At 46.9% G+C, this 22734-nt stretch overlaps 1 protein-coding gene across 12 annotated transcripts in view; it reads right to left on the bottom strand.

The window, feature by feature from the left end:
- LOC118234940 (E3 ubiquitin-protein ligase UBR5-like) overlaps positions 1–22070 on the bottom strand; it is a 60428-nt gene extending 38358 nt beyond the window's left edge. For 9 of the 12 annotated variants that reach the window (XM_035431826.1, XM_035431835.1, XM_035431854.1 and 6 more), the window contains exons 1-12: positions 21825–22070; positions 14956–15000; positions 14291–14372; positions 13773–13849; positions 8240–8359; positions 7092–7362; positions 4818–4977; positions 4203–4352; positions 3122–3333; positions 1193–1309; positions 906–1016; positions 178–332 (exon numbers count right to left, since the gene is read on the bottom strand). In XM_035431826.1, the coding sequence (XP_035287717.1) occupies positions 178–332; positions 906–1016; positions 1193–1309; positions 3122–3333; positions 4203–4352; positions 4818–4977; positions 7092–7362; positions 8240–8359; positions 13773–13849; positions 14291–14372; positions 14956–15000; positions 21825–21886 (1562 nt within the window). In that variant the 5' untranslated portion in view covers positions 21887–22070. The remainder of the gene's footprint in view (positions 1–177; positions 333–905; positions 1017–1192; positions 1310–3121; positions 3334–4202; positions 4353–4817; positions 4978–7091; positions 7363–8239; positions 8360–13772; positions 13850–14290; positions 14373–14955; positions 15001–21824) is intronic. The other 3 variants (XM_035431848.1, XM_035431898.1, XM_035431907.1) reach the window with 2 other exon arrangements.
- Between the last annotated feature and the right edge of the window lie 664 nt (positions 22071–22734).

The following is a 22734-nucleotide window of genomic DNA, read 5'->3' as shown; positions in this document are numbered from 1 at the left end:
TGATAGACGCTCTTATCCACAGCGACTGCAAACAAAAGCACAAGCACTTAGACCAGAAACTGAAGTGCAGCAGAAACCTCGCGAGGGAAGCGCAGTCCTGAGCGACAGGCAGTGTAATGTAAGCTCCACCCATTTTGGGGTTCAACGTCATATAAAGTTCCCCGCGCTCCTGCTCACCACCAGTAGAGGCCGCTCTCCAGCTGAGCGCAGGTGTAAAGGGCGCAGCAGTGCAGGGACACCACCCGCTCGCCCTGCAGCTCGGCGAACGCCTGGGCACCGTGCTCCAGCTTCGCCGCCACCGTGTTCAGGGTGTCGTCCACCCACGTCGCCACCTGCAGGTGAACAAGGGAAAGACGGCCCAAGGCATTACATTACATTACATTACATTCATTTGGCAGACGCTTTTATCCAAAGCGACGTACAAAAAAGTGCATTTTCATGATCGTAGACAACTGCTGAACACGGGTTCAGTAAGGTACAATTACTTATTTTGTACAGTTATTTCTAGCCGAGAACAATGAACACTATTCTGGTCTAACATCTGCAAAGCCAACTAGGCAGAAGAATAAGCTACAGTATTATGGCTTTAAAAGAGCTCGCAAGCGCGCACACACACACACATGCACAAACGTGAACGCAGTACAGGCGAGCGCTCAAACCCCCTACTGCAGCACAGAGGAAAACTGGGCCTGAAAACCAGGTTTAGTCTTTAGCCTGTGGGTGCAGGCTGAGACGGGAGAGACACACAGCAGAGGGGGAGGTTAAGCGACCAGCTGTAATCCTCGTCTGCCTGTGAGCGATAGTGACCCCCAGCTTCTGGTCCTGTGTAGGGCGGCGCCCGCTCCTCAGGACACACCTCTCCCTCCCCCGGCACCAGGTATAACGAGGGGGTGGGGCCCACTGACCTTGTTGGTCTCCGTGGCGACGGTGGCTCTGATGCTATTGGCGGACAGGAGGGTGATCCTCTCATTGGTCAGTCCCAGGAAGGAGGTCCGCGGGTGGTGAATGGCAGGGTTCTGCAGGGGAGGAAGAGAGGGGACTCATTACAGACAGGCTGCCCTCCCACAGACTTCAGCAGTCACTGCGCTAGCGGTCATGTGACTACCCACACCTGGGACAGAAGCAGCCTAGGGACTGTGTTTTTACCCTGTTATTACTGTTCCACTCGTTATTGTGTGTGTGCGCCCCATACCTGTGCGTTTCTGTAGGGTTCCGGCTCATTCCACTTCCACTGATAGAGCTCTCCTTTAGAGCTGACCGCCACCAGCTCAGAGTACAGAGCGCCGATGCTCACAAACTTGGTGCCGTCCTGCAGGGGCCAGAGGGGAGGAGAAGAAAAAGATCCATTTCACTAACTGGAAACAAAATTTTTTTTTAAATCTAGAGCTATGACATGTCACCTCATGACACGTCCTTAAGCAAATATAGACACTCATACATAACATAAGCAGGTCAGAAACGCAGAATTCAGGCACAAGAAGGGGTCATAATTCTCATTCCTCCACTTACACACAAGAAAATTCTGCCGCATTCTCAAGACGATTCTAAACATGGCAGCCATTTTAAACCAAGGCCAACAAACCACCAGCTCACCAGCTGAAGACACCATTGGCGCTTTGAAGTGTTACTCGCTAGCGCCGCGGTGATTCTGCAGGAAGGGTTTTTCCTGCCAATAATAGTGTCACAGTGCCCTTACCCACACAGCTTGCTCTCCCACAGAACATTAACACCATCACCAGTCACACAGGACCAGTGCCAGTTAAGGGGAAGAGGAGCATCTCACAGCGGTAGTCTATGAGGTAGTCTGCTCCATTCTCAGGAGGAAATCATGCAGCTGAACAAACCAGCCGAATTAAACCCACGAGACCCCGCGCTGGACGCAGCCGCCCAAGTGCCACGGCAGGGGGCACGTGACACCGCCAAGGCCGGAGCCCGCGACGTCTCCGCTGCGGGGCTCAGCTAGAGTTCGCCACAATTACCCACGACAGGAGGGTTCCGAGGGAGACCGCATTCCGAATTCCCTGGCTCTCGGCGCATAACCAGATACACCGCCACGGCCTCCAAAGCCTCGGAAACAGGGGGGAGGAACTGCGACTGCTTCCAAACCAAGCGCTCCCGTTCTCCCCCGTCCTCCAGCTTAGGCTTGTGTGAACGGCCTCGGCCAGCACGCCAGGCCGGACTGCCTAATGGGTTCACACCTCACTCTCACTCCGGCAGACTGTCGCCTGACACGCACGGAGCATTTCATTTCCCAGCTGTGAAAATGCTACGCCAGGCAACGTTTTGCGCAAACGGGCCCATTCGCAAGGACGTGATGCTCTTAACAAAGGGTAGGTGAGGTGAAGTTTTTTTTAAAGGACCGCACTCCATTAATAGCCACAACACAAGGGGATGACTGTCTTGCGGCTATTAATGGAAGTCAAGTTCCTGCTCTAAACCAAATCCTGGCCTTTTCATGGAGCGATGAATGCATCACGCCTTTGTGAATGTGTCCTTGAGTGTGAAGTAAAGCCTGTGGGCCCTCTGCTTTTAGCAAAATTCATCACAAAACACACAAAACTGTTTGCACACCTGGTGAACGAGCCCACAGCTACTGATGCACTAAACATATATGACAAAATTCACTGTGTTCACCGTCACACTGACAACACAGCAATATCCTTCCTTTTCCATCTCTCTCACTCTAACTACACACACACATGCTCACCCACTCGCATACACATTCACACTCACATCAACACAAATGCAGAAACTGTGGAAAATACTGAATGACAAAACTGGATAGCCTAGTAAACCCAAAAAAACCCTAATTTGCAACCTGAAAATGTTAAGACTACTGCACAAAAAAAAAATCCAAGCTTCTAGGTTTGGAATTAAATGAAAAAATATACTTCCAGGTAGGGCTGGGTGTGTGCTCACACACTGACATGCACGCACAGACACAAACATAGACAGACACACACACACACACACACACACACACAGAGACACAAACATAGACAGACAGACACACACACACACACACACACACACACAGAGACACAGACAGACGCAGACACACACACACACACACACACACACACAGACAGAGGCAGACACACACACACAGACACACACACACCTTGTCGGGCCACCACTGCAGCTCCTCCCCCAGGGACACGGGGCTCTGCGTGGGGGGGCTCTTCCGGTCCGGGCCGGGCTCGCCGTCCCTGCTGGTGGAGCCGCGCTCGGCGTCAAAAGAGGCCCCGTCGAGCCAGCGGCGCTCGCGCAACCTCAACACAGACTCGCGCTCGCGCAACAGCTCCGAGTCCCGCTCTAGGGGAAGAAGGAGAACTGGTATGCAATGGGGTCACACCAGTGGGATAAAAGTAAGCCACTCTCTGGGAAAGACCCGGCGCAAAATATGCTTTTACAAACATCTAAATGCATGACTGAAACAATAACAGCAGGGGGAGGGGAAAGAGGCAAGAGAACAACATCTACATGGACAACACGTAGGGAAGGGAAGGAAAAAGGGAGAGGCATGTGGGGGGGGGTGAGGTTTGGTGTGAGGTTCAGTGCAGGGTCTGACAGACTGAAAGCCCCCCAGGCCAGAGTGCTGAACACACTGCGGGGACGTTCAGGGAGAATGCTCTCTGGAGCCATGCCTAAGACCACACTAATCTACACAAAGACACCCACAATGCATCACTCTGGACGCCGCCTATTCCCACACAGTAAAGGAAAAACACCACAAATATTTTAACTTTGTGGGTGAAGTGGAAAGGATCGTTATGACAATGCAATTAAGCCTTGAGTTTATGCTATTGACAGCAGCTCATAAGAAGCTAATGCTATCAATGCATGGGCCCACATGCAGACAATGTTGAAGCGCTGCAAACACAGGTTTTGACTGAAAAGGTTGTGGAAATGTTGCACGCTGGTGAAATATAAGAAGGCCAAGACAAAACAAGATGACAGTGGTTATTTATTTGCCTAGTAAATCTGGCTAGTGAGAGCCCTTCACTCGCTAAACTGACGAATGACATCACACTAAACTGGAATGCTCGGTCTGTGATGTCATAAAGGAGCGCGGCTGCAGAGGTGTGCGGAGGAGGGAGAAGGCACAGGAGGAAACAGGAAGACCCACGCATGCACACTGCACAGGAGGAAACAGGAAGACCCACGCATGCACACTGCACAGGACTGGGGCAGGGCGCTACCTCGCGAGGAGCCCAGCCGGGACAGGGACGAGCGGCGGAAGGACGGGTATCCGAAATAGCTGATGTCCTCGGAGAACATGGCGTCGGCGTCGATGATGACGCTGGGGTGGGCGGAGTGGATATCAGCGTCCAGCAGCGACATCAAGTCCTCTGTGACGGACAGAAATCAAACATTAATATGTGAATGCAAACACCCCCCAACACACAAACAACGGTGGCATCACTGATTGCCTACCTTCGCAGCTCTGATTAGCGGGCGGCAATGCCAATCAAGCGGCCCTGCACATCATAGCCCTGCCCACAGAGCCTGTGAGTACACCATCTTGCAAGGCAAATAATATTCTAAATAATATTCTAACTGTACTTTTAAAATATTGTTTTCCCTTTTTTCCACTTTGGCACTCCCAAATTTTGTTTTGGCACACGCCAGAGACTTCTATATGCAGGAAAATCCCTGGTCACTGGGAGTTCATTTCATAGCCAAAGAAAGTGCAATTACAGTAAAGAAGCTCTGACATGCCTCATTCGCACTCAAGGCTGTCTCTAAGGGGAAAGACAGACGGACATAGACAGAAAGACGCTGATTGGCTGGCTCCAGGCCCGGGACACACCCACCTCCGGGCAGATAGGACTCGCTGGCAGTGTCGTCACCGTCGTCGCCGTCCTCGTCGTCCCTGCTCAGCAGGTTGTTGACGGCCAGGTTGACGTCCAGGTTGGTGCGCTGGAGTTCGCGGATGATGACGCTCCTCGATTTCCCCTGAAGAACCACCTGAGCCTGGAGACGGGCCCGGACAAGGGTCAGGATCACTGCCCTCGATATACTGCCACTATATACTGGCTTTTATACAATAAAATAATCAGCGTTCATTTAACTCCAACAGTTTATGAGTTCAAGAGGGATGATATGTACTCTTAATGTAAAACCGTGCATTTCTGGTCATGTACTGTATATGCGTGTGTGTGTGTGTGGCATGCGCATGTACACGTGTGGACAACAGACACAGGCAGTGAACAAGGACATTAGTCACAGGCAGTGTAAAAAAACAGTAGTCACAGACAGTGTACGAGGACATTAGTCACAGGCAGTGTATGAGGACAGTAGTCATAGGCGGTGTATGAGGACAGTAGTCACAGGCAGTGTATGAGGACAGTAGTCACAGGCAGTGTATGAGGACAGTAGTCACAGGCGGTGTATGAGGACAGTAGTCACAGGCGGTGTATGAGGACAGTAGTCACAGGCGGTGTATGAGGACAGTAGTCATAGGCGGTGTATGAGGACAGTAGTCATAGGCGGTGTATGAGGACAGTAGTCACAGGCAGTGTACGAGGACAGTAGTCAGAGGAGGTGTATGAGGACAGTAGTCACAGGAGATGTATAAGGACAACAGTCACAGGCAGTGTATGAGGACAGTAGTCACAGGCAGTGTATGAGGACAGTAGTCACAGGCAGTGTATAAGGACAGTAGTCACAGGCGGTGTATGCGGACAGTAGTCATAGGCGGTGTATGAGGACAGTAGTCACAGGCGGTGTATAAGGACAGTAGTCACAGGCAGTGTATAACGACAGTAGTCATAGGCGGTGTATGAGGACAGTAGTCACAGGCGGTGTACGAGGACAGTAGTCATAGGCGGTGTATGAGGACAGTAGTCACAGGCAGTGTATGAGGACAGTAGTCACAGGCGGTGTATAAGGACAGTAGTCACAGGCAGTGTATGAGGACAGTAGTCACAGGCAGTGTATGAGGACAGTAGTCACAGGCAGTGTATGAGGACAGTAGTCACAGGCAGTGTACGAGGACAGTAGTCATAGGCGGTGTGTGAGGACAGTAGTCACAGGCGGTGTATGAGGACAGCAGTCATAGGCGGTGTATGAGGACAGCAGTCACAGGCAGTGTATGAGGACAGTAGTCGCAGACAGTGTATAAGGACAGTAGTCACAGCCAGTGTACGAGGACAGTAGTCACAGGAGGTGTATAAGGACAGTAGTCATAGGCGGTGTATGAGGACAGTAGTCACAGGCGGTGTATAAGGACAGCAGTCATAGGCGGTGTATGAGGACAGTAGTCGCAGGAGGTGTATGAGGACAGTAGTCACAGGAGGTGTATAAGGACAGTAGTCACAGGCGGTGTATAAGGACAGCAGTCATAGGCGGTGTATGAGGACAGTAGTCGCAGGAGGTGTATGAGGACAGTAGTCACAGGAGGTGTATAAGGACAGTAGTCACAGGTGGTGTGTGAGGACAGTAGTCACAGGCAGTGTGTGAGGACAGTAGTCGCAGGCGGTGTAAAAGGACAGTAGTCACAGGCGGTGTATGAGGACAGTAGTCACAGGCAGTGTATAACGACAGTAGTCACAGGTGGTGTATAAGGACAGTAGTCACAGGTGGTGTATGAGGACAGTAGTCACAGGCGGTGTATGAGGACAGTAGTCACAGGTAGTATGCGAGGACAGTAGTCACAGGCGGTGTGTGAGGACAGTAGTCGCAGGCGGTGTAAAAGGACAGTAGTCACAGGCGGTGTATGAGGACAGTAGTCACAGGCAGTGTATAAGGACAGTAGTCACAGGTGGTGTATAAGGACAGTAGTCACAGGTGGTGTATGAGGACAGTAGTCACAGGCGGTGTATGAGGACAGTAGTCATAGGCGGTGTAGAGGACAGTAGTCACAGGTGTATAAGGACAGTAGTCACAGGTGGTGTATGAGGACAGTAGTCACAGGCGGTGTATGAGGACAGTAGTCATAGGCGGTGTAGAGGACAGTAGTCACAGGCGGTGTGTGAGGACAGTAGTCACAGGCGGTGTATGAGGACAGTAGTCACAGGCGGTGTAAGAGGACAGTAGTCACAGGCGGTGTATGAGGACAGTAGTCACAGGCGGTGTGCGAGGCTGACCTGAGAGATGAGCTCCTCTGGGATGACGGAGGCGGGGATGACGGGTTGGGGCTGGCTGCCCAGGAGCCCCGTGCCGCGCTCCCTCCCCGTCCGGATCACTCTGGTCTGCCTCCGGGAGTCCCGGGCAGCGGCGGAAGACCTCCCGCCACCTCCACCGCCGCTGGCGCCCCCGCTGCCGCCGCCTCCCCCGCTGCCTCCCCCTCCCCCACCGCCACCTGCTCCGCCGCTGCTGCCGCCGCCTCCGCCATTGGCTCCAGAGCTCCAGCGGCTCCTGTGGTGACACAAGGGCCGGGGGTCAGGGGGGGCAGTCATGCACAGGGCACACACTCATCAGCAGAGAGCCCCGTGGTGGGAACCGGGTCTGGAACGCGCCGGGGATGGAACGCCAGCGCGGAACCTTTCAATAGCCCCCCTCGCCAACCCACCAATTAGCCTCCCGCTTCACACGCGACTGCCTTCGAAACGGGTGGGTAATGGAATCGGGGAGCGGAGGGAAGGAGACAAAGTGCACTGCAGATCTCCAAGGCCAGGTCTGGCAAACGGTTACGTGAATGCATTTGGAGGCCGCACATTGCCATTGGCAGAGAAATTAGTTCTTGTTTTTAGAAGCCAGTTCCTCTGCAAGCTTTGGTTGAGAGACACGGCAGATGAAGGGAGAATGGTAAACTCCAGTAACAGAAAAAGGTTTCCATAACAACCTTAGAGTATACCTATCCTTTTACTGTTCTGTGGTACTTCACAGATAGGAATGCTTTTAGATTTAGCCTAAAACGATACTTGGTACCAGTGCCAAAACGGTGCTTGAAGCAATACTTTATTTAAAATAAAGAGCAAACAACAACATTAAAGAACACCTGTTTTACTGCAAGGTTTAACACTAGTAAGCTTGTTAACGGCACCTGCTGTCACTGACAAAGCTGGCAGAGCGAGCGTAACGTTAGCTAGTGAAGGCGTGTGACACCAAAGTCTGCACTGCGTTTCGATCCGGTAGGTAACATGGGAACCGTTACACACCCCGCCTCCCGCAGAATACACACCCCAGCTCCCGCAGAGTGCCCCACAGCGGCGGGTTTGGCGGCGTCTGAAGCGCTCGATGGGGGAAACCTTTACCTGAGGTCTACGTCATTGGCAACCCTGCCCGAACTTACCCAAGGGTGCTGCCTGCCAGTCTGCCCAGTGTGTCAGAACCAGACAGGAACCAGGGCGGATCACTAGTCCTGCCTGGCCTGGGGGTCCTTCCTGTCCCTGAACCACTGCTCAACTTTGAACTGGAAACAAAAGATGGGAGATCAGTTACAAACCCTACAGCCCCCCCTCCCCCCCCAGTGGAGATAACTGGGCACACCCCGGAGGTCCCGGGTCCCACATCCGAACGCGGGAAAAGTGCCAGTGACTAGCGGGCAACACCCTTGGGAACTGGAGTTGGCTGCAAACCATTCCGCTCAAAAAGTGTTTCTTTTTTTCCCGCCCTTACAGAAACGTAGGCGCGAGGGCTGCCGTTCTCCCTAATCTCCAGGCGTCGCGTGAAATTCCACCTCAGCGCACGTCGCCATGTCGACATGCTGGGGACAACAGCAGCGGTGTCTTTTAACCCACTGCACGACCTCAGTCTACTGCCCCTGCACATTACTGCCCAATTAGACGAGGAGAGCAGAAGAATGCAACCTCTTGCAATGACACTATCTTGATGAAATGCCCCAAATCTGTTTAAGACCTGCAAACGTGACAAGGCTAATGGAAGACAGGCAATTTTTCATTAACTTCCTTGTTTCCCTCCTTTATTGCTGACATATACTGTGAAACAGAGAGATCAATCAAGAGATGACGCTAATGGAAAACTACTGCGTGAAAGGAACTACAAAATAACACCATCATTAAAACGCAGCAGCCCTGTGTCTTCCCTGGTGTGCTTTTACTGACAAAACCCATTTATGAGTAGCGATTCATAATGCAGCGCAGTGTAATGCTGTAATTAGGGACAACGTCACCAAGAGACGACACTTTAATATAAATCATCTTTCCGACACACACAATGAGAGAAGTCATTTGATATAGCAGCAAATGGAGAAAAAGGGTAAAAATCACAAAGTAGCCCTCTGTCAGATAAGAGCAGCCATATCTGTGCCAATCAGCACGCTGCGACAAACAACTGCCGCTGCTGATTGGCTGAAAGCAGGGATGCGATTACGATCAATAGCACTGAACAAAACGGAAGAGGGGAAGATTCTGAGATCTCCCCGCCCCCCCCCCCCCCCCCCCCAAATGAAACACTTGAAGGAAATGAAACAGGTCAGAACTGGCCTTTATCGCACACGGTGCCCTGAAAAGAAGGTCTTGATCATGTTGAAAGCCAAACGAGTGGTTTTCCGCAGCGTTAAATGAGACTTCAGTGCAAAGCGAACGCGATGAAGTCAGACGGGCACCGCGGCCTGGCACGCGTTCCGCTGTCTCTGAGCAGCCGTGCGGGTGCCACCCGAGAGCCCGCAGGCCTCAGGCCTGAAGCCTTTCAGTCTACCCACAATGCCGCTGGCTGCATTAACATCTCAAACTGCCTCATTTTCTTTAGGAAAATTCTGCTTATTTTGTTCTGCCTGGCGACAAAAAAAGAAAGAAAAAAAAAAACAGTGGAAAAAGCTTAACCAGTGCGAGTCTTCTTCAGACCCATTTAAACGCATGCTTACAAGTATAAAAACAGAGCTGTTATATCACTGCTCTCTCCTCATTTTAAATGAACGCCCCCCCCCCCCCACCCCCCACCCCCCCACCCCCCCACTCATCCTTCCGCTGACAGGATGCATGAGGCGTCAGTGAAAGAGCACAAATGTATGTCCTCAGCCTTCACACAACCTAGCAACAGCTGAAGGAATTCAGCCTGGCACAAAGCCAAACATAGAGGGCACCGCACAGCCTGTGTGAAGGCTGAGGACATACATAAAAATGTGAATGTACATAAAAATGTGAATGTCCCACAATCAAGAAAGCACAATGTCAATCAACAACTGTCCTTTCAGCCTGTCTGACACTCAGCTGAACTGTCGGTATAAACGCTTTTAAAAAACGTATTGACCACATTTTTATTGCTGCAATTGTTCTAGACATAATGAAGACAAAGTCTAAAGAATAATAAAGAAGAGAAGTTAATATGATGGCTGACACAGGGTCCCGGTGTGTGGCCATGGCATGGTGCGATGTTTCATCCCAACCACGCCACTGCCAATTCAGGGCTCTAGAGTTCTCCGTTTTTGGGTGCATTTTCTCTCGAATATAGAGATGTCTCCTAACAGGAAAAATAATTCAGGAGCACAATTAGGATGCATAGTGTGCTCCAAATCTTCCAACTTATGAGGACATGTGCTCGTAGGAAAAAAAATGCTAGTCCTGCAAGTGTCTGGCAGGTCCAGAGAAGGAGGGTTCCAGTAGCTGGGATAGCCCTCTTCTGAGTGCACACCAGTGACTCCACTAGGAGCCTGCGGCCTACCTGCGGTGTACGACTGTGACTGAGCAGGTCAGCTGTGTACGACTGCGCAGCTCAGCTGCTGAACTGCAGGCGGTAAAGAAGTGGCGGTATGCGCCACTGCATGTCTGCGCTCTTCCAAAGCCAAAGGACACTGCAACAATGGGCCTATGCATACAATGGGCCTTTCTACAGTGGAAGGAAACAAGTCAGGGCTAAAACTGGTTTTAAAAAATAAGAAAATAAAGGTAATACTGTCACAAAAATCACATTTACACTTAATTCTGAGGAGGACCAATCAAAAATGCAAGATTGTTTAGTAGAGTGAGTTAGACTAAATTTCAGTCTAATGGTCTGCAGGCATCTATCGACTAACCAAGAGGGGTTTCCAAAGTTCTCAAAGATGAAACAAAGATGCAATTAAACATGTTCTTTAGAATGTAATTGAGCAGAACAGTGCCCATTTTTAAATGGTAACCTAATGAAACCAGACACATATCTCACGGGGTGAAGTCCTGTGTGTGTGTTTCCTTGAACTGATCAGCGCAGACATCTGGTTTGATTTGCAAGTATCAGACCTTGGTGTTTCTAACAGACAGGGAATAAATGCTCCAATGTGTCACCAAATTCTTTTGCAAGCGGATCCCAAGTCAAGGGCAGAAGGCTCCGCCATAATCTAAAATAAACACCACAGTCGGGCTAATTATGCCCGTCTTACACAGAGCTCAGGACGCTCAGAAAAGTGCCAGACCACTTCCCTACACCTCAAATAGAACGCACTTGGCAAATGGATTAGCTGCTACACTTTAGCGCTCCTAACGCATAGCGCTTCGAGCCAAAAGCGGTTTTCAATCTGAGCTAAGCTGCTTCCAGTAAAAACCTGAACTGCCTCAAACCACCATGCATCATTATTACAATTAAGAATAATAACCATTCAAACCAACGGCGGTCATTCCATTCCTTTTTGGAAGACCACTGAGAAGTGCATTACAGTAATCAAGCCTACTATTAAATGAAAGCATGTATTAACCTTTCTGCATATGCTTGTGAGAGAAATGGTCCCACCGTTTATATTTTCAGATGGCAAACTGCCCCTTTGTTTACCTTTCTGATACGAGGTTGAACGCAAAAATCAGCATCTAAAATCACTTCAAGGTTAATTTTAAGAGTTCAATCATTTTTGAGTCTTTGGGCAATAATTACTGCTCTCGATTCAATCAAACGTACTTAGCCAATTTAAGGTAATATGCAATTTAAGAAACCAGACTTCACTTGTTTTGTGCCCAATCAAACAAGATTTAAATCTCTAAAGTCTGAAAAATCCAAGAAACAGGAAAGGACGTGGCTTGAAATTTGTGGTGTCCAGGCTGGAGGCAGCAGCTTTTTTAAAGAGCGAGTGAAGAGTGAAGAGCAAAGAGTGAGGGGCGATGTCTAATAACGTAGCAGAAGGAGACAGCAAGTCAAGTTATTCAGAGTAAAATCTATTTCAACTGCCAACTGAACTAACCTTCCAATAAATGAATAAAAGTGCAGGTATTTAGTGGTGTTCAGATGACCCAAATGATGATTAACAAGTTCAGCTTTTCAGCAGACATCATACATACAGAACAAGTACTCCAGCTTGTGCCTTGTTAAAAGGGATAGCCACAGTACACCTACTTCCAGAAGACGCCACACACCGAGTTTGTTCATTCTGACCAGTGTTTGCTCCGGCTTTTATCCACTGATTCTGCATAATTCAGTGGATTTGGACAGTCAGTTAATAAAATGATTACATATGCATTCACTTTGTTCCTATATATAAATATATATAAAATCCCATTGCTACTATAGCAATAGAAAACCCTCGAGACTCAGTTAATTTCATAGGAAGGAAATGGAATCCCCACCATGTAAATTCAGCCCCATAAAGAAGAAAAATACTGTCATTAAAAAATGATGGCAGCTACTGCAACAGGAAAAATGAACAAACAAATTATCTACATGGTGTTTTGGTGTCCTTTCCTACTTGTATAATATTGTGCATCCCCAAATGAACAACCCCACATGCTTGGGTCCTAGTATAAGGCTGTTGTTAGCTTGGTAGCAAATGAAATCATTTATAAAAGTGAATGAGCAATGGAATCCAAATCCAAACCCTGTGTGTCTTTCAGCCTTGGTAGATTAAAGCATCGGCTATAACTGTATCGAACGCAAGCGCAGCTGACCTGGGCCTGGTCGTTTTTTGTGCAATCAAATGAAACAATGGTGGAATTGCATACACCCTTAAACAAGGCTAAGTGCGTCTGACTGAATCTGAACCCATGGCTTTGGTCTTATCCTGATTTAAGTTCAGAAAATGTTGCTACTTCTGCTTTCATTCTCAGGTAATGGAGAGGCATACACAGCTACGACATATAGGCTACCACGTTTCCTAATAATTAACCAAGTGGAAACGTTTACAACAACAACAGCAGTGGACCCAGTGTTGACCCCACAAGAAATGTCAGCATTGATCTGCGGTCTCCGAAAGCAACAGTGCATTTGCTGCATAAGAAAAGTCCCTACCACTGCACTGCAGTACTGTGACCGATCCAACGTTCAAGTCAATGTTCAAATTTTACATTTAAACGTACTGAAAGTTTCAATGGGAACTGGGAGGACATGAACAAAGACGTCCAACCTTAAGTAAAGCAGCCTCATTCCTGATTAGCATGAAAGCCAGACTACCTCCTCATAAATATTGATTCTGCTGAGGAAGAAATTTACCTGTTAAAAAGCTGCTTTTTCCACAAATTACTTACAAAAGGGAGACTGGTCTATAATTGCAAAGAAAGGAACTGAGGTTATTCTTAAGCAGATTTCAATGAAAACTAATTGGCAGTTAAAAAGAGAAAGACAATTTCTATGATGCAGTCTGACACAGACTTAAGAACAGTTTTATATAATTGAGTCAAGGAGCTAAATCAGTTAACGATTGCTCAAAAGACTTGAAATCAAATCAAGAGTCTGTCTAAGACCAGCGTTAACTTCCTCCAGGCAGCAAACTGACAGCGACTGGGCTGCAACTTTCTTCCACTGCTTTTTAAATCCAGGAGCCTCTGAAGAGACAAAGGGACTGAGGGGGGAGTGGGAATGAGCCTGGCGACGGCTAAGCCAGGCACACTTCCTCCTCCTAATTAAATTTTGGCTTTCATTTCCTGCCCCTTCTGGAAGTGGGCGGGCCGAGCGCGGTGACGGCGGCTCACCCATCGCTGCTGTCCGGTTTCCCCAGCTCCAGTCTGTCCGGCTGCACCGCAAATCCGATCCTGCAGATCCGCCCATCCTGAGGGGAAGAGGAGAGCGGCGTGAGGAGCGGGCGTCTCGCCGGGGAGCAATCCGAACGCCCCCCCCCCAAAAAATTTCCAAAGGAGGTTTCGTTTCACTGCCGGCTGCTCGGCAACACTGAGGATTATTAATTTCTTTCTCCCCGAGAGAGGAAGAGACCACAGCTACAGACAGACAGCTCTCTAGCCTTCTGGGCCTTCCCTACATGTTGAAGCAGACACAAACAAATATTAAAAGGAATATGAAGAGCCTCTTATTAAAGCTTTACTAGCAAGAAAAATCTACACATCTGAGTCATGACAGCACCCTAAGATTTGTTTTAAAATGTTGTTACTTTAATCATTTGTAATTAAAGTAACAACTTAATTAACAACAAATTAATTTCTCCCCTTTGAGACAAAAGGGCCGTCACTTTAAAATGTTTCTTGCATGATATTACCTCAAGGAGAAAGCCGGCATGGTTTGGTCCAACCACACACTGCTTAATAGTGGCCTGTTCCAACACACTGAGAGGGGGGTGACTGGAGCAGGAGAACAGAACATTATTAAGAGGGAAACAGTCAGATAAACACAATTAAATACTTTGTTATCGTGATTATCCAGGGTATTTTCATTTTTGCTTGCCGCTTGCAGGCCCAATTAAGTCAGTGAAAAATTACCAAACTCACGATGTGGACAAAGATTGCATAAAATACATGGTTGTACAGAAACTGAGTCTATATTTCAATATTTCAGTTCAGGTTTTCTCCCCGAGAGAGGAAGAGAGTAATTAAACTGATAGAGCAGTTTAAGTTCTGTTTTCCACTAGGGCAACGTCTAGTGCAAGAAATAGACAATCGCAAAAAAAAGAAAACATCAGCCCTTCTCCCCTTCAGTTATGATCCTAAGAGTTAGATGAGTTTGTGTGCAAAAAAACTGGCACAGGGACACTTACGCAGTCTAACACTAAATATGAATGCATCGTGCACACCGATATATGAACAAGCTAACTATGAGCAGCATAGTGACAGATTAGTGCAAATGATTCAAGGATGGTTATCAGTAATCAAAGCACAAAAGCACAATTTAAAAAAAGAAACTTAGCATGAAGCTCCGCCCCCTTACCTGTTGCAGTTGTATTTGTTGAGTTTTTCCGAGACCTCACGTAATCTGTCGAAAGAAAGAAATGTTAAAATTTCCAACATGTAACCTATAATTCATGCTCACACACCATAGATGAAAAGCACACAACAGGTGCTCGTTGGAATGACTTGCTTGTCATTCCTGTTATAATTGGTGCTCGAAGCGAGCTGGAACGGAACTGGGATTTGTGCACTTAGCTCAAATGAGTACCGCCACTTTTTGTAGCCTTGCGCTACTTTTCATTAGCTCTACGTACAGTCAACAAACTAATCACCAACCCCTTCCAACCACTCCCCTTCTCTTCTCATCTGGCCCTACTGCCTATATTATCTTGCCCCCACAACCAGCACTGGGTGTAAAGTGGCATTTCTGTAATCTAAGACATGCTGAATGGTGCATAAGCATCAATATTCATTCACAGGCATGAGTAAACTGGGCAACGTTTACAGGAAATAATTCACCATCCATTTCAAAGAGCAAGGTGGTACCACCACGCTAACAACAAACAGACCCAAACCCTGCGAGTTTCCCCAAATTCAGCACCGTCTTCACAGCATTTTCACTAACGTGGGCCAAAAAACATCAACATCAAACAGAATGGTGAACGCAGACTCAAGCAAACCTTAAAATATAGGCCCGCTCCGATTCAGAGGTAGAGCTACAGGGTAGCATCATACGGTCCGCTGCGCAGACGATCATTAGCACAGCACACTTTCGCTGTCGATGCTAAGAGCTCAGATTTATTCAGCTTAGCCGCAAGCAGGATGCAGTCTGGCTGCCGTCTCAAACGGGTCACTTCCTCTCCGGGCCGGCCAGAGCCGCAGTTGCCTTCACTCGCCTTTACCCAGGCGGCCAGCGAGAGGCTCGCGCATCGAGTCCAAGGGAGGAGGCGAGCGGGCGGCCTTTGGTTTATCTGTTACTACCGAGGAGCAAACGGACGGAGGAGCCCTTTCTGACGCTAACCTTGAGCAGACTATCAAACGCGAGGGAGGGGAGCTGTGCCGTCTGTCAGGGCAAAGGAATCCTGCACACCATCACAGCGAGAATCTGTCCGTCACTTTCCCCAGCTTCCAACCTGACAGCGTCTATTTCACAAACAATCTCTCAACGGCAAATCCAATTAGGCCTACTGCGCAGGCTTAAGAAATGTGAATAAATGGATAAAAAAGCAGGCCCCAGGGAAGTGGAAATATCTGATGACTGACTGAAGGCAATAACCTCTCATACAATGTGCTCACCTACCTTCAAAAACCTTTTTACTTTCGGTTATGCTAATGGTTCTTGAACAACATAAGCGGATTCAATTCAACTTTATTTGTACTGTGCTTTTTACAGAGACACGGTCACAAAGATCCACAAAGAAGACAAATAAGCCATACACATAATTGAAATAAAACACAGTAACAGGGCCCTCTAGAATGAACACTGTTCATGGCACTGAACTAAAGCAACATGTAGCACACAAATAGCATTCGTAGCCTGAAGGGTTCTGCTCTTAGTTATGCTGAAGGATCAATTAATCTATAGACCAGAACATGTCACTCTATTAGTGAGTCACTGTAGGAAATAACGGTTAGCCAGCCTAATCTAAGATGGCTCTCGCTTGCTTGCTGCTCTGTCCATCTTAATCCTGAGTCATATTTCCTGAATGTAAGAACAGCTTGGCAGCATTCCCTCTGGGCCAAGAGCTAAATTAATTTGAGTATCACAATACAGTGTGAGAATAGGAACAAGTGGATCCAACCCCTTCAGCTGCCAACAATATATCCATCCCAGAAGAGGTAGCATTGAATGCATCATTTCAGATACTCAAATTCCAAAATCTCCCCAAGGCGGTCAACCGAAGCATACTACGTCCAAACCACTTTGCGCAACACCCCTCCCCCTCTTCCCCCCCAATGAACATAGGCCTAAAACTTTTCCACAAAAATCTACCAAATGTTGAACAATAACAGTCTTGCATTTTTTTTCCATATTGACAAACTAACCGTAATTCATCAAAACTGCTAAAAAAGATTTGAAGAGCAAGAATAGTTGTAAAAAAAAAAAAAAAAGGATCAGTTAAGTCCAGCAAAGCACCCAGCCCGGCTTCCGATGCTGCTTTAAACTCTTGTGTAGTAGCCTACACTTTGTAACAGCGAGTTGAACAGTGTGTTTGCCCTGATGCAAATACTCAAACCGTAAACTGCTAACCTGGTGTTCTCTGAATTTAGAAGTTCTCACAGATGTATTCAAGACTTCATTAGGATATTCCGAATGGCAGCACTCAAGATCTTCTGTCAAACCTTGTTTTCTTCTGCAGACACTGCAAAACCAGCTTAAGTCATTTTCCCTGGCTGTTGATGGCTACAGCTGTTAAATGAGATTACATCATGTCGCGCTCATCAGAAAAGAAAAGCGGTGAGAATCGGAGCCCACACTCCAGAGCAGCACCATTGGTTTAAGCCAGTTCTGCTCCAGAACTCACTTCATTCACTTTGACAACATTTTATGAATATTAATAAATCTGAACAGGGAAGTTTTAAGCTTGAAATGGCCCACCTTAAACAAACAAGCCAAAAACCTGGGGCTACAGAAGTACAAATGACTAAGAACATTAATTAGCTGCCAAATCTGGGTACCTTTTTTTGCTGCAATAATAGGGGTTTTTAACTTGAATGCTAAAACACAGCCCATCTGCTCACTCTATGATTAAATATCATTATCAACTTAACAGTCAATTTCACAGCCTGTTTACTGTGTACACACAATTTAATAAACACAAAGGATGAGTGGCAAGGGAAGACCACATCGGGTCCTTAAGTTATAAAATGAGACAGACATTTATAGGTTCATTAAACTTAAACAGCAGCCAATCAGGAGAGGGGGGGGGGGCTACAGTAAGGCAGTGATTCATAAGTGTCAGGAGAAGGACAGCAAACTGCACTCAGAAGCACTTCTGATTGTGCCGAGCAGCGCATAATGGACATCACATGGAATAAAGGCCAGTCAGAAAGCATGTTTATTGTATTGTTGATTTAAACTTTATTTAACCAGGAAATCCCACTGTGAGATAGACTCCCTTTTACAAGCGAGATTTGGCCAAGAGGGATAACAAACATCAGACAACAGACATCGAGGATACAGAAGATACACAGTGCAAAGAACGCCAACACTGATAAACAATTAGCCGACACACTCCCGGCACGGTTTCCGGAATTCTTCATTTAAACTCCTTCCATGAAATGAAGCTCTCAAGGTCGAGTAACTCAAGGCAAGCATACACCAGCAATCAGGCTACCACTCTGAATCTTAACTAACATCTGACTATTTTACTGTGGCCCCACCAACAATCATTACCAAATATAATCAAAGAATTGCAGAAATCACCGCAAGGAAACAAGTAACTGTGAGAAGCGAACCCCCACACCCATGCAGGACATCTAATATTTCTATTAAACGCACACTATTCTGAATGTCACGTCATCTCGGTCTGGTAATGAAATCCTTCTAAATCCCCAATTTCCACACAGCTATGCTTTGCCAGCACTGGTCTGAAATCAGATACGAGCCAATAAGCCTTCTGTACCCGTGTGTGTGCTGGAAAACAGGAGACGGGTCCAGGGCCTCGCACGCCTAGCGCTGGAGTCAGCCCCAGGACAAATGACTGAACGCCAACGTGCTGCTCAGTCCCGTGTGCAACTGAAGTCCCACGTGTTATGCGAGAGGGATGGATCTTCAGTGCACAGGAAGAATGGAATCCCCACTGAAACTGCAGGGAAAGCTCAGCAGCTGGAACTAGCCCAGCCTATACCATGACATCTAACGTGGGAAGCTCCCCTGATTTGATCTGCCGCTGTGACAAGAGCTCTTTGTGCAATGTCTACCGTGCTCGTGTGCAGACCGCTCACATCGGCCACCATGCAGACCGCTCACACTGGGCCCCATGCAGACCGCTCACATCGGCCACCATGCAGACCGCTCACACTGGGCCCCATGCAGACCGCTCACATCGGCCCCCATGCAGACTGCTCACATCGGCCCCCATGCAGACTGCTCACATCGGCCCCCATGCAGACCTCTCACATCGGCCCCCATGCAGACCGCTGTGAATCATGCCCGCCTCTCTGCTGCAGGGGGTTCTCCCCACTCATTCCTCCATAAGCCGATGAACCTGTAAAGCTCACGGCTCACTTGGCTCTACCAGGTGTGCTCAAACAAGCAAACCGGCAGCTGACAAAACGCTGCGCTGGCAGTGATGATTTAAGAACGTTAATACTGCGATGGATAATTATTAGCAAATGCCACTGCCTCTGTCATGCGAAACATCTGTCGCTAGGGATACATGCATGGCTTTACTCAGTCTTGCATGTGGGGCACTACATACAACATATTCCAAATGGCGAGGAATTAAAGGAAAGATTCCGCCACTATTGTTAAATTGGACACCTTTTTTATTCAGGCTGGTCCGTCTTCCAAATTAGCCTAATTCTTCCGTATGCGACTCACTGCAACCAAAAATGTGGGCGATATTCAGTGCATTATTTTGTGCTGTAGTTAAAGTGGATAGTGGATTAGTTCCTAAAATGGAGAGTTAGAGGCCTCTGTCCACTGCCGACAGTGAGATGGGAATGAAGAGCTGTTCCTGTAACAGTTCTCCTGACCATTGGGCTTTATCTCTTCGCACAATCTTTTACATTCATACACCAGCTGTAATCGTTTCTTTGACCTTTAAAACCATAGACAAAACGCAGTGAGCGGTCAAAAGAGCTCCACATGTTGACCACGCTGCAAGCGTGAGTGTGCATGCACGTGTACTCCCTGAACTTCACCCTGACCAACGTGACCAAGACTCAGCAGAGAACTTCAAAAACACTGGCCTACAAAACAAGCAGCTTCAAACCAACTCTATTTATGTTAACGTATATGAGTATTAGAGCAAGAAGACCTACACGGTAGAAGACCACTTTGTTAAAGACTATGTTAAAAGGAACATTTCAGAAGCTATGACATGTCAACTTGTTTATGCATGTCACCGAATGACTTTAAATGTGTGTGTGTCTAACTGGCATTAACCCAAAAAGCATAGCTTCTTTTTGCAGCATGCTGTGCAACTGTTGCCAACATGAGTCACTGATTATTAAATAAAAAACAATTGCATAAATATAAAGGTTTCATAAATGTGAAGAGATTTCCAAATAACCCTGTTTAAAGAGAAACTAACAGTCTCTCAAAGTAGCCTAAATTCTGTAATTTCACTTTTCAGGTTCCTGCAGAACAAGGATAGCTCATTAATCAATATAATCTCAGTGGACGATATCAACAGGTTTATTGTAAATAACCTGCAGTTTCGCAAGGAGGTCACAATTGTCAGCTTGGGAAGCTCCCTGGGGCGCAGATGTAATGGTAGCTCTCCGGAGATTAGGCCCTCTCATTTTATAAAGCTCGCCTCCACCCTTTGTGATTTTTTACATTTGTACAAGTCCTCTTTTGCCAAGAACTAATCCCTCAATAGATCGCATGGTTTCGGTCTCAGATTCCCCCACAGACCCTTGGTTAATAGCGTGAAAACAGTTGGACTGCTGGACAACATGGCTGTTCAAGACAAGGTATCTGTGAATGCATTCTTCACCAACTATCGCAAAAAAGTAATGTAGTTAAAGAGGGAAAAATGCACTGCCATCACAGCACCATCCAAGTTGTGCACCAGATGTTCACATTAGATATCAAGCCACCCAGAGATCATATAAACGTAAACTCTACAGCTAAAATGACAAGGTAACGTTACTGATGGAACAAGAAGAATGGGGTACGGCTGACTAACTGTACGAACTCTGGGTGTGTAGAACGATAACATCAGTTCGTTCGCAGTTTCGAAAAAATATGGTCTCATTTCAACGCATAAAATAAAAACGAATCGACAGTAAACCCTTTTGTCATATTCAAGTAAAATAGTTAGAGATCTAGACTAACATTATTAGCTACCTAACTTTACTCCTGTTGCTAGATGATCGATTCTGTGTCCAGATACGTGAACGTTAGTTACGACATTACCTCACTAGCATTGGCGACCAAAAATAACCGGTCAAAAGGACACTGCAATGCTATTTGCCTTGCTGGCTGGCTGAAAAACTATTCAACATTGTGACAAGATCAACAAACAAACGAACAGCCTCACTCGTTAATGTTAGTTACAATTAGCGAACTAAGTTAATCTAATTTAGCATGGCTCTCAAAAACTTAACGTCAGCAGCTAATAAATCACCGGATATTAATCAAATTCGTGAGCTACAACTGCCAGGTAAACTTGGCTACAGTATACATTTGGCTTATTGGTTAACGTTATTCAACTCTCTCGATTCAGTTAGCAAAATAAGCCAACGACAGCCAGTGTGGCTTGCTAACTAAGCTGCACTAGCTTGCTATCGCTAGCTAGCACAAGATGCCTTGCATACTTTTTAACCGTTTCCCTTTGACTAAAGTGTATCGTTGTCAAGAATCGTCAGTACAAAACCTTTCAATAGCGCGCTGACCAACACACAAAGCCACAAACATCAAATTAAGAGAAAAGCCTTTTTCAAAACAAACAGTTTCCATTGACGTTCCCTCTCTTTTTCTTCCCCCATCCCCCAACCCGCATTGTCCGCCTCAACTTTGCCTATTCCTCCAGCTCCACCAATCACTCCAGCCTAGCTATCAAGTTATGCTGGAAGACAGGGCGAGATGCCGGGCCTCGTTACACTTATGTTAAAAAGCAAGACTCGACTTTCTTGGTCGATCACAACAGCAACTTGATGGAAAGATGGGTCGTACCACACCCTGCACATTAATATTGATTTAAAACCCTCTTTCCCCCCGCCCGCAACAAATACCTGTCATTGAGCTGGTCCTCGGTCCCGGGCAACGGGTGAACCACGAAGTGAATAGACGTCATGAGTTCAATTCCAAATTAGACAAATATGTGCGAAGGAGGAGGAAATGTTTTCTTAATTTCTAACGTTAATTATCTATGACAGTGTGCTTTCACAGAATTATGCTACGGGGAAAGAAAACCAGAGCTTTGATGTGCTACCTCCTCACCCACACTCCGCCATCTTAACTCTACCAGGCTTCTTCGTCCTGTGTTGACTAGCAAGGATATAATATCGACGCTGATTGGACCATGTGCGGAAAAATGTAACATGTAAACACAAATCGGATTCGCTCAGAAGAATAAAGGCAGTGAACGGCACAACCTAGAGGTCGATGTATTCTTCTGAGTGGACGTCGACCAAGTGCTGTCAACTGCTAGAACAACGTGTTTTGTTTATCAGATTACCTAGCATGCAGTTACATGTGATATGTGAGACACAATGGCAGTTCATTTATCATTTATATAGAACTGTCATATGTGAATTATTAGCCACAACTGACTGTATGTTTGTAAAACAGGCTCTGTAGCGTTAGCTAGATAACGTTAGCAAAAAACGGCACAAAAATTGTATTTCAATCTATCTACAGCCTTATACCAAACCCAAGAAACATGTCCTGTCTTTGAATATAAGCACCATCATGTGAAATAGCATTGTCATGAAATGAGAATCAAGAATCGTCAATGATAAATGCATATTTAATTTCAATGGTTACTGGATTATAGTCATTATACTGTCATTACTAGGCTACGCAATTAGATAAGTGTTTTTGTTAGACATTATATTTTGTGTTTTGAATTAGGATTTCAAAACATCCTTTCGATAGTTCAGTTTTACCATAAAATTAATTTTATTTCACATTTTAATGTTA

This window comes from Anguilla anguilla, chromosome 1 (assembly GCF_013347855.1).
Source record: "Anguilla anguilla isolate fAngAng1 chromosome 1, fAngAng1.pri, whole genome shotgun sequence".
Classification (NCBI taxonomy): Eukaryota; Metazoa; Chordata; class Actinopteri; order Anguilliformes; family Anguillidae; genus Anguilla; species Anguilla anguilla.
This window is presented reverse-complemented; position numbering and strand designations above follow the sequence as displayed.